This window comes from Durio zibethinus, chromosome 5, assembly GCF_047325235.1.
Source record: "Durio zibethinus cultivar Kanyao isolate XHJ-2024 chromosome 5, ASM4732523v1, whole genome shotgun sequence".
Lineage (NCBI taxonomy): Eukaryota > Viridiplantae > Streptophyta > Magnoliopsida > Malvales > Malvaceae > Durio > Durio zibethinus.
The window spans coordinates 5,122,590-5,135,277 of NC_143166.1; the positions used below are offsets into that span (position 1 = coordinate 5,122,590).

The window sequence follows — 12,688 nt, forward strand, 5'->3', positions numbered from 1 at the left end:
ACGGATCGAATCTTCACATAAGTGACATGTAGGTCAATTGTGTTCATGTAAATCCTAGCTTACTCCTAAAACAATGTCGAATTAATCTTCTATAAAAGCAAAAAAAAAAAAAAAATTTCCTCAAAATATCCTGCTCCATTTTCTCTTTAGAGTCACTTTTTTTTGCTTTCTTTCTAAGGATTTTATCAAAAACTTTAAGAGATTTCAAAAACTGATTAACTTTTTTAGATTCTGACACCGTGAAATTCAAAAGGGCATTAGAATTTTCAAATGAAATCAAGAAATCTTGCAAACATAAAAAATGGCAGCCTCGTTCTCTTACGACCATCGTGAACTTTATCAAAAAATTAAAAATATTCAAATGAAAATTCCAAAAAATACTTAGATTTCAACAAAGATTAAAACAAATTTCAGAATAATCCTAAACCCTAGGCCAGAAATCAAATTCCAAAACCTAGAAATTTAAAAAAAAAATCCTCTTGAACACAAATAATCCCCTAACTTATAAGAATCACTCAAAATCCAAACAAAACCTTAGAATAAAAAATAAACAAAAATTGAAAACTCGTATAAACCCAAAATTTGTTTTCTTTAAATTGATTGCTTCCCAAAATTTAAAAAATCAAGAAAACTCTTCTTCTCTCTATCTTTTTTTCTCCCTTATTTTTCAATATGTGAACTTGAGTTTCATTAATAAGGTTCTTTTAACAAAATTTTAGAGATTTATCTTGCTTGAATCTTGAGATTTTATTATAGTTTGATTGTGGTCAACTATTGTGTGATTGATTTTGTTTCTGATTTCATGCAGATTAAATCTCAAAGATCCTCCCTTATCCAATTCCAAGAAACTTTACTTTGATTTGATTTCCTTTCCTTTTTTTTTTCTTAACCCTAACTTTTTCTTTCTAAAATAATAATAATAATAATAATAATAATAATAATAATAATAATAATCAAAATTAAAATTAATAATTTCTATTGGGCTTAAAATTTTACAATCAGGTCTAATTTATGCTTAAAAACTGTTTTAATTTTAAAAAAAATTATCAAATAAAATAAGATATTTACAAAATATATATATTCGCAAAGTTAAATTATGCTATTTGTTTTATGAAAAATAAAAAAAGTAATGTATATATATATATAATTGATCATCCATAAGATCAAATTATGTTATCAATTCATGTAATTATTTCAAAATATGAATTTAATTTTTTAAATAATTTTAAAAATTCAACCATTGTACTATTTAAAATTTAAATTTTTGATCTATTCATGTTCACATCTATTCATGTTCATCGTGTGAACATAAATATTAATTTATTGATGTGATATTGATTATAAAGATATTTTAATAAAATTTTAATGAAAGTGAAGATGACATTTTTGTCACCTCACGGGCAAGAAGACTTACAATAACAATTTAACAAAGGAGTCAACTGCCATTCCTTGGGTCACTTTTTTCATATCAACTCATGAGTTATTATATCAAATTAATTAGTTTAGTCTATAAAATCATCTATTGATCTACGCATCAACCATATTCTATAAGAATGGCTACAATCCAGAGGCATCAAACCAATTTAATATTGCACAACGACCCTTCGATTCTGGGTCCTCGCTTTCGTTGAGAAGTAAAATATTCCATATAAAAATATTGAATCAGCAATGATCAAATCTTCTACCTGTAATTCTAATACTGATGAACCAAAAGATGTAAAATCATCGTTCTCTTTCATTTGTCAATGGAATTGTTGGGATGGAATGAATTAAATTTAGGTCAGCAAGTTTGGTGGCGGAGGGTGCGGGCGGCACATGGAACTCCAAGTGTGAACGTCGCTTTTCCAAGTGCATTTGCAACGAAAGTTCCATGCTGTTGATGCCTTTGAGTTGGGAGTCAATGGCTTTTCTGGAAACCTGTCGGGCCATCGTTTATCTCAAAGATACTGGTCATGATTTCGGTTGCGATGAGATGAAAAGGTTTGTCGGCCCTACGTTGTTGGAAAACGCCATGTTTTCACTGGTGAAAAATGGAGATCAGCTTCACACACAAAACTCATTAAATTGGAAAGAAAAGTAACACCCACTCTGTCATGACTTATCATATTTTTGTCACATCAATCAACATTATTTGTATTTAACGTCAATAAAAAATTTCTCAATCAAACAAGTTTTTTTTCTAATTAAAAGGGTATTAATTGAAGCCTTTTTGACATATTAATTTAACCATTGTGAAAAACTCCATACTCCATACTAATTTTCTGATTTGATCATTTATTGAAAAGGAGAAAATTATTCAAGTGAAGTTTGATTTATTTTTTTATAAATGTTTGTTATTCAATTCCAAACTTTCTTAGAAATTTTCAGATATTTAATTATTTATAGTCTATAATTTGTTAATCTTGACATGCTCATTGTCAATGCTATACTACAATCAGGGGCCGGGCTGATGTTGATCAGTTTCACTTGTCATAGCAATGATTTCATTTGCTATTTTTGCTTATAGCAGTTTTATTCAAATTCAAGTATATCATAAGACTTTGAAGCAAATGAAGAAAGAATATGTTCTTTTACCATAATACCTTTATATATAATTGTTATAATTAATTTTTTATCACAATAGACATTTGGTTTTTGATGACACTCACGTTTTGAAGCAATTTAAAAACTGAATCAATAGGTACCTTTGTGAAAATGGATAAGACGATTTTGGGGTGAGCAAGATAATGCGAGAGAATGAAGCACCTGACTACTGGGATATCGGAAAGATTGGATTCGAATAGTTACGATTCCAGGTCTATCTTTGCAGCAGATACCTGGAGCTTGGGTGTGACTTTATTGGAGCTTTATGTGGGTCATTTTCCATTTCTCCCAATAAGATGCAGCTAGCGCCAAACGAGGCGTCAGAGGATTTCAAGAGCTTTATCAGTTGTTGCTTGCAAAAGGAACCCGGCAAGAGATGTACAGCTTTGCAACTACTGTCACACCCTTTACATTTGCATGAATGGGAGACCCCAGGATGACTAACAAACATTTATATATTACGGATGTTCATTTTTTCACTTCCATCCTTAGGTTGATTAACGTCGATCCTCTAAATCACTAAAAAATAATAAAATTAAATCATTCTAAGTATACAAGATTATGATATGATATGATAATAAAATATTATAAATATGATTAGATTAAATAATCTAATCGTGTCTTATATTTGATATGTGTTAAAAATTAAGATAGAATAATATATTTATTGATTAAAATTATTTTTTTTCAAAATTTATTCAATTTAAATTATTAATGTAATTTTTAAAAATACAATAAGATATATAAGTTTAATTTCATAAATTAAAAATAATATTATTCATTTTGTGAATATTGAATCCTCTTATATCAAAAGGATGATAATTTTTTTTATAATTTTATCCGTTTCAATTAGATATAAAACAAACATAATATAAAATAATTATCATACTATTCTATATATCATCCGTACCAAATATAGTCTTAATGCCATTAGTATGATAGTGATAGTCTTAAAATTCTTTGTGATAGATTGTAATTCAAACTCTAAATCTGTTAATATATTACTAATTTACTAGTAAGAATTAAGAATTTTAAGAAAAAGAAATAAAATTCTATAATCTTCCATTGGGCCAAGAAAAAACTTCATATGGCAGCTGACTATTGACATGTAGTCTTATTTGTTTTGGGCTTAGATAAAAGGCTTGGGATGAACTTTAAAAAACTTCTCGATAAAAAATTAGCAAAATATTGTTTTCCAATAGGACCGATCTATCATCTATGCAAATGCAATTCTACTACATTTTTTCTTTTTTTCCACTTCTTGACAAAAACAAAGAACAGAAAAAGCGGCACGCGAGGAAAGCAGGGATCATTCCAAAACCTAAGATATACTAATAAGTTGTCATGAAACTAACTATGAAAAAGAGATTTGGCTAAAGAGACATGCTTATGCAAATGGGAAAATTAGTTATGCAATAATTTGCCTCTTTAATGGAAAATTTGACTCATGAATTGGCCTTTAACTCCTGCTCTAATAGGATTTGCCAAGGTTAGCTTCATAAGTGTGAAAATTTTAAGCTTCTTTAAAAAAATGATACCACTATATAATTTACTCCATGATTTTATGAGGTTGGTGCACTTAATAAATTATTCTGTCATATCATGAATAAAGAATGATTTATATTTAAATATGATAGTTTTAAATACCATATTAAAATAATATAATTTAAAATTTTAATAAAAATTATATATAAATTTTATAAAAATAAAAAAATATTTTATATTTTGCATGTCAATATAATTTATGATAAAATAATTTTTTTATTTTATATATTTTAAATACGAAATAAATAAATATTGATATGCGAACTACTAAATCTATTCATATTATTCATATTGACATCTTTCATTTTATAATTAATAATTTATTAATGGTAAGAATAATTATTAAAAAGTTATTATTGTAATTTTAAAATTTAGAATGACTTTAATGGTATTTACTTAGATTAAAAGAAATAACTTGTCTTATTTTAAATCTTTATGTTTCCCCCATATTTAAGAAACTAAAAGCTATTAAGTTAAATTCAACCAACGTATTCGTCTTAATCAATCTGAGCCGTTAAAATAGAATATCAAACGGCTACTATTCTACGTACATCTTCTAAAGGCCCAGTTGAAGCCCCACCGCCGCAACAATTCAACAAAATAAAACCTTTAAATTTCAATATTTCAGTATTGTTTTCTTCATGAGGCGAATTAAGTTTTAAAGTGGCCAAAAAGAATAATTTTCAAGTGCTTTTTACATAAAATTCGTGAATTTTTCTTAAATGAATAATATAAAATTTTATTTTAAAATTAAGACAAAAAATCAATAATATAATAAATAATTAAAATATTATTTATAATATTTTCAATGTCAGTGTTTGCGTCTCTTTTAAGTAACGTCATTTTCATTTTTAAACCATTTTAAATTTATATTTGGATGTTGATATGGGATTGACATCCAAAGTCACCATTTGTTATGATGAGATGCAATTGACCTATTTTAATCGCATTATTCTTTCAGTTTTTTACTAAACCTTTTAGGTCTAGTTGAAAGTAATGTTCCCTCCTTATTTATCATTTGAACATATAATATTAGAAGAAAAATGTTCTCATTAGGTTCCTTATCTCGTGGCTTGATGGTCAAGGAATGTTAAGAAAAAGATATTGATATTTTGATTTCGAGTCTCTCTCATCCTCATCTTCTCTACTAAAAAAAACAATCCTATCATTTACTCTCTTTTTTTTTTTATTTTATCATTGTTATAATAAATTAATAAATAAATATTTTCACAATTAATTAAAATAAAATAGTTATATAAATAACAAAATAAATAAACATATAATTTTTTTTATTTTATATAAAATTTAATTTAATATTTAAAAATTTTTTTATTATAATTTAACGTTATTTTTATTTTTTCATTTAAATACATATTTCACTAATTTTAATTTAACAATACATTGTTCCAATAATTAATTTTACCTTAATTTAAATCTCATCCAAACTAATTTCATGATTTTCCCTAATGCACCAAATCCTCTTATCCAAAGCAAAATTTTACCTTAATTGTAATTAATCTTCACTTATGCACTCCAATTTCCTTCCCTTCCTCCTCTCTTACCTGGCTTTAATCGGTTTACTTCCGTTATCTTCCTCCTCTGCTTCCAAATCTAGGGTTCTGATCGTTAAAAACAATGCGAGATTTTTTTACTGATCAATTATTGCAAAATTTAATTTCGTTTTAAAATGGCCAGTACGGGCGACGAGGAAGCCGATGCGGTTCTCAGCGACGTGGAATCGGATGAGCCTGCAACGATCATTATTAAAGAGCCGTCTCGCCATGACGTATCGGTCGAGAAATTCCATGAAGTTCTTGCGGAGCTCGATCGCGAGAAACAAGCACGAGAAGCGGCGGAGAATTCGAAATCAGAACTCCAAGTGTCGTTTAATCGATTAAAAGCCCTGGCTCACGACGCTATTAAGAAGCGAGACGAGTGTGCGAGACAACGAGACGAGGCTCTCCGTGAGAAAGAAGAAGCTTTGAGATTAAACGAGAACGTATCGGCACAATTAGCCGAAGCTAACAAGATCAAAGAGGATGTTACGAAGCAGAGAGAAGATTTGGCGAAGCAATTAGAGGAAGCGACCAAGGTAAAAGATGGATTGCGATCAGAGATCGAGACTTCTGCTCATATGCTTGTTTCTGGTATCGAAAAAATATCTGGAAAAGTTGGTAATTTCAAGAACTTCGCTGCCGGAGGATTGCCGCGTTCTCAAAAGTACTCCGGATTGCCCTCAGTTTCTCATGGAGTAATCAAAAGAACCAACGAGATCGTTGAGGAGCTCGTTAAACAGATTGAAACCACAGCGAAGTCTAGAAACGAAGCGAGAGAGCAGATGGAGCAACGAAATTACGAGATTGCCATTGAAGTTTCTCAGCTTGAAGCTACAATAAGTGGATTACGAGAAGAGGTTGCCAAAAAAAGTAGTATAATTGAAAATTTAGAGAAGAATATAGATAAAAAGGGTGGGAAGATTGCGGAGATCGAAAGAGAGATGTTGGAGAAGATTCATTCGGCTGAGAATGAATCAATAGAGTTGAGGAATTTGGCAAGTGAATATGATGATAAATTGAAAGGTTTGGAGGCGAAGATGGAGTTAGAGAGGTCGTTAGTGGTTGATCAGTTGAATTTCGTATCAAGAATTCATGAACGGATTTATGATGTTATTAAGATCGTTGATGCTAATAATATGGATCGGTCAGATGTATCGGAGTCCTTTTTTCTTCCACAAGAGATGGATTTGGAGGAAAACATACGTGCTTGTTTAGCAGGGATGGAATCTATCTACAAGTTAACGAAAATTCTTGTTGGGAAAACAAAGAAATTAGTGGGGGAGAAGAATCGTGAAATTAAGAGTTTGAATGAATCAGTTGATAAATTGATTAAGGAGAAAGAACATATTGGCTCTTTGCTTAGGAGTGCATTATCCAAGAGGATGATATCCGAAAATAAATCCAAAACCAATGAGATGTTTCAAACTGCAGAGAATGGTTTGAGAGAGGCTGGAATTGACTTCAAATTTATCAAACTTATTGGTGATGGAAATAAAGCTGAAGAGCAGGACTCAGAGCAGGATGAAATATACACTTTGGTTAGTTTTTTTCTGTTGGCATTAATTTACCACAAGGGCTCTTTAAGTTTGCATGGTGTTTCAAGGCCTACTTTTTTTTCCTTACTGAGATTCTAATATTCCATTTGGACAGGCTGGTGCTTTGGAGAATATTGTCAAAACATCTCAGCTTGAGATCATTGAATTGCAGCATTCTGTGGAGGAATTAAGGTACTTATTATTTCAAACTCATAAAATTGCACAATGTCATATTTATCATCCTGCTTTTGTATTGAATGATTCAAGGAATATTAGGAGTGGGACAGGTTAATTTAATATTCAGAGCTATTCTGCATGAACTGACCACATGCCATTCTTTTCTGCATACTTTTTTATGTATGAAGGGCAGAGTCAAGTGTACTTAAAGAACATGTGGAGGCTCAAGCCAAGGAACTCAACCACAGAATGTGTCATATAGAGGAGCTTGAAGAAAAGGAGAGGGTAGCAAATGAAAGTGTAAGTTAACACTCTTTTGTTGACAGTCAACTGACTGAAAGTTGGTTCCCATTTTTTTCAGAGTGCAGTTTTCTAATTCATAGGTTGATTATAAAGGTTAGAAGAGTGACTAATTTGTATTCATTCTTCATTGTTTACGTTTAATGCTTACTTAACCAATTTATCTGAAGGTTGAAGGACTTATGATGGACATTGCTGCTGCTGAGGAAGAAATTACAAGATGGAAATCAGCAGCGGAGCAGGAGGCTGCTGCAGGAAGAGCTGTTGAACAAGAGTTCTTAGCGCAGGTATGTTTGCTAAGTTGCTACTGGATTTTTTAATTGATATATTATATCTGGTAATGTGAACTGTTATGGAGGCCTTTTTGGTGGCAATTTTTAGTCATAATCAAGTTCTGCCAGAATGGTATTTACAATTTAGCTGTAGAATCTGGTGGTTGTGTGAATCTTAATACTTAGCAGAGACATGAACAAAAGCAATTAATGTTAAAGAATAATATTTTGCAATAATAGGAGAACTATACAGATTGTAAAATGAGATTAAAAACAATTTTCTGTTTCATGTTTGGTTGACGTATATATTGCTAAGGGGCAGGGAGGCGGTTGTTTACTAGGCCATACGGTCAGTGACAACATCTTTGGATAACTTAAAGTTGTGTGGCATTTTCCATAGAGCAAAAGCAGGAGAAACTAACAAAAAAATCTCAGAAAGAGGGCATTTATGTTTTTGTGGACAGTTTTTCCTGAGAAGTATTATTAAATCAACCAAACTGATGACTTATTGCATTTCAGAAAATAGTTTATTTTATTGTAGTTTGTAGATCAAAAGGCTATTATGAAAATGTGGATGCCAAGAACGTTCATTGAAATTTGGGATGGAATTGTGAAGAGATCTAGGATATTATGAGTCATTTGTGTAGTATTTACATAAATCAGCCAACAGTCATTTATTAGTTTTTTTACATTTAGAATACAAGCAAAATTTTGAGAATAGTTCAAATGTAGTTATGGGCTGGTTATAGTCCAATAATAGTACATTTCGAGTCTAGGACTTTTGTTCAATAGATCATGCACAAACATAAAATTTTTTACATCATGCTGTTTTTGATATACTCAAGGCTTGTACTCTTATTAAATTTCTAATTGCTGAATTTCCGGAACTTATGCCTAATCATTATGGTTTAATAAATATCTGCAGCTATCAGCAGTTAAGCAGGAGCTTGAAGAGGCAAAGCAAGCCTTGTTTGAATCAGAAAAGAAGCTAAAATTCAAAGAAGAGACTGCTGCTGCAGCCATGGCAGCAAGAGAGGCAGCTGAGAAATCACTGAGGCTGGCAGATTTGAGGGCCTCTAGGCTGAGGGAAAGAATAGAGGAGCTTAGCCGTCAACTAGAAGAGTTTGAAACACAGGAAGACTCAAGGGGTCAATATGGGGCTAGATATGTTTGTTGGCCGTGGCAGTGGCTTGGGCTGGATTTTGTAGGGTTCCGTAAACCAGAGATGCAACAACAGAGTTCAAATGAAATGGAGCTTTCTGAACCACTTCTCTGATTATACTTTTCTTTTTTCTCTTGATCTGTATATTTATTGCAACAAGCTTCAATATTAAGATTCAAGAAAAGTCAGTTCATAGTAACTTCATTCTTCAAAGCCCCTTCATTCGCGATGATTTTGTCAGTTTTATAATTCTGACATGGCAGTGATTTTATATTGAGTTGAGTCTTTCTTGCTAATGCTTCCATGGTTACCAATCTTTCTAATCAAACATGTCTATTTTGTTGTTGTCTTGGTTTCCTTTTCAAATCTCTTTTGCTCTTAATGCTGTTGTTGGATTTTCTCCTTTTTTTTTTTAATCTTTCCCCTTTTTCTCACTTTCTTTTGTTTCAGGGCTTTTACCATCTCTGAAATGTCAGGATGGAGAGAAATTCTTGCTGTTCATTTCTAACAATTTAAACAGGTGAGTAAGAGCAACTGATTAACTGTCTTTGATATCTGCTTTTTCATATGGTGAGTAGAAAATGAAATGGAATGTCCTCTCAGCCTTCTTGAATGCTCAAATCAAACAAAGAATTTTAGTTGATGCATGTGGCTCAATGGAGTTCTTATATTCTCAAGGTACTTTCAGCTTAAGTGAATGCTTCTTGTTAGTGCTTCTTATCTGGTATTAGTCTCTGGTTTATCTATATTTTGTCCTGTGATGATAGCTGTTTGTCAAGATGATGCAGATCCTACTATTTCTCATGTACATGCATTTGCTCAAGAAAATTCTGTTTATATTGTTCTAAACTAACTTTCCTCCAATGGGAAATTGCTAATGCAGTAAGTAGATCATTGTTTGACATATTCTCTGTTTTATTCCGGTTAATGACATATTGACATTGCCAATTAAACCTATTCAAAATAAAGGAAGAGACTTCCAACTACAGCACAGATTTGTGTGCAGCTTAGTACTCGAGTGGTGCTTGGGAGGAAGTTAATCCATTTCGGATTGCCTTTTACATTTCTTAACGACTGTGTTACCAATATAACAGTTACTCATGCAGTGCACTTATATAGCTGTCTTATATAATATAGTTGTCTTATACAGCTGCCTTACATAATATTTACTCATTCTGTCTGCATTCTGTGCACTTTCTTATTTTCCAGTGTACAATAAACCTCCTTTACGAAAATTTTAAACAGTTACCTTGTTAACGATGTGGTTAGGGTACCTTGAACCTCCTTTATGAAAAATTTCTTATTTTCCAGTGAACATTGAACCTTCTTTTTCTTTTTTGTTTTTTTTGTTCTAACAAAAGTATTCTTGTGGTGACTGATTGCAGGTCATAGTTTCAAAATCAAGTAAAACCTATTGATTATGTACAGGTTGATGTTTGAATTCAGGTTTGATTTAACCCAGCTTACCAGATCTTTGCGACATAATGAACAGCTCAAGCGCTTCAATGCAAACATATATTAGTGGCGGAAAAGCCCATGTAATTCATGGCTTCTGTATTATTCCAAGATCTGCGATTTAAAATTTATTGCATTTTTGGTCAAATTTAATCCGAGAAAATTCCATGACTGTGAGTAGTCAATCCTTGGCTTCATATGATCTTCCAGTGATCGCTGTGCCCTCCACCCTCTCAAATGGGTGGCACAATAACCTGCTTGGAATTAGTAACTCTTGGATCGGCTGTCTCTTCCATGTCAATATCCAGCTTCCCCTTCTTTCCAAAGGGTATTTTCAATCGAAACAATGCAAGAGATTAGCAAGAGCAAGCTCCACTATTCTTGTTGCTAAATTCACCCCAGGACAGCTTTTTCGACCGCCACCAAATCCTCGGACAGTTTCTTGTTCTTTATTCTACTAACCCATCCTTTGTGGTCCATGACGAACTTGTACACCTTTCAAAGTCCTCAATTCCAACGAGAGACTGATAAAGTGCTCAAAAAGATATAACTGCTTTCTCTCCCTGCCCCCTTCAACACCTTAAGTTTGAAAAAAACGCAATGTCCCCCCCCTCAACTCTCCTAAAATTTTTGTTCAAAAATTAGGGCTCATTGAGTGGAAAAATCCAAAAGATTCCAGACTTGTTCGAAAGTTTATCCCCAAAAGATTAGAATTTTAATAATATAAAACTTACCAGATAACCAGCCGCTCCAGACTAGAAGAAAGAAGTTGCCCATCATCAGTGTATTAACGATGCAATGCACTAACAGATTACAGTTTCCTATGAATTGTCACCCAGCCTTATTGTAATATTCAGAGAAAACTAAAGACATCATCAAATCAAACTAACATCAATAAATAGCAATACAAAGTGATTCCTCTATAAGATGAAATTTTATCACATTTTTAAACATTAATTAGCTGCCAATCTAAACCGCATTTCCTGGAAGAGAATTTAAAACGATATGAGATATGCCCATAAATCACTATTATGAAAAATAATTAAATTATCGATATTGAAATAGAGTAAAAACAAAGAACAAAGAAATCGGGCATATGACATATTGACATGAGCGACAAACAAAATGCCAAAATAACTTTGTTGAAATATCTATGATTATGGATTTGTTTATATTAATCTAAATTTTTAATTTTTTTAATTTTTGGATTAAAATTAAATTCATAATTCATTTAAATTAAAATAATATTTTAAATTTAGTAATTTTTATCTAAAGATTCAAAAAAGTATAAAAATTATAGTAATGTAAATAGATTTTTCCTCAATATACACACACACACAGACACACACACACACACACACACACATATATATATATATATATATTAGTGCCAAATTTTGTGCATTGCTGCGAGTATTTTTTCAAATTATTTTAACATTAAAATGTAAGAAAATAGATTAAAGTACAACAATAAATCATAATTTTTAAATTGATAACATAAAAAATTATATTCAAATAAGTATTGTAATAAGAAAAAAGTTTGGCATATTATAGACTTATAGTTTATCTTATTTTTTGTTAAAGATTTTTCAAGGAATAATTTGAAGGTAATGTAACTTATGTTGTTGAATCAGGTAAGTTATCATCAGTATAATTTGATTCATGTATATTTATACCATTTAATAAATATGTTGAATTTAAATTACATTAAACAATAAGTACATTTATCTATAATTAATTGAATTCATTAATATCATAAATTCATGAGTGATTAAATTCATAAATAGTTAGATTAATTGAATTCATTAATATCACAAATTCATGAATGATTAAACTCATAAATAGTTAGATTCGTTCATTTTTTATTTCATTCATAATTACATTTATCTATAATTAATTGAGTTTACAAATATCTAAGTTCATAAATAGCCAAAATATATATTAATGTTAAATTAGATGTTATTAAGTAAATCTTGATGACATGTAAAGCAAAGAAGCTGACATGACAATTAAAAGGATCCAAACATGACAAAAATAAAGCGGATATGATAGAGTCTATTTGTGTCAAACATAAATAACATGGGATAATATATATATATATAT

At 30.8% G+C, this 12,688-nt stretch overlaps 1 protein-coding gene across 1 annotated transcript; it reads left to right on the top strand.

Moving 5' to 3' along the window:
- The first annotated feature begins 5,498 nt into the window (after positions 1–5,498).
- Positions 5,499–9,475, top strand: LOC111281920 (uncharacterized protein At3g49055-like). The gene is made up of 5 exons (XM_089760745.1): positions 5,499–7,222; positions 7,335–7,411; positions 7,585–7,696; positions 7,867–7,983; positions 8,894–9,475. Exons 1-5 carry the CDS (start codon positions 5,816–5,818, stop codon positions 9,242–9,244), a joined length of 2,064 nt encoding a protein of 687 aa, XP_089616871.1. The 5' UTR covers positions 5,499–5,815; the 3' UTR covers positions 9,245–9,475.
- The last annotated feature ends 3,213 nt before the right edge of the window (positions 9,476–12,688 follow it).

Coding starts and splice junctions, on each gene's coding strand:
- LOC111281920 (XM_089760745.1), top strand. CDS start 5,816: ATGGCCAGTACGGGCGACGAGGAAGCCGATGCGGTTCTCAGCGACGTG. Junction 7,697..7,866: donor AGAGGGTAGCAAATGAAAGT/GTAAGTTAACAC, acceptor ATTTATCTGAAG/GTTGAAGGACTTATGATGGA. Junction 7,984..8,893: donor AACAAGAGTTCTTAGCGCAG/GTATGTTTGCTA, acceptor AAATATCTGCAG/CTATCAGCAGTTAAGCAGGA.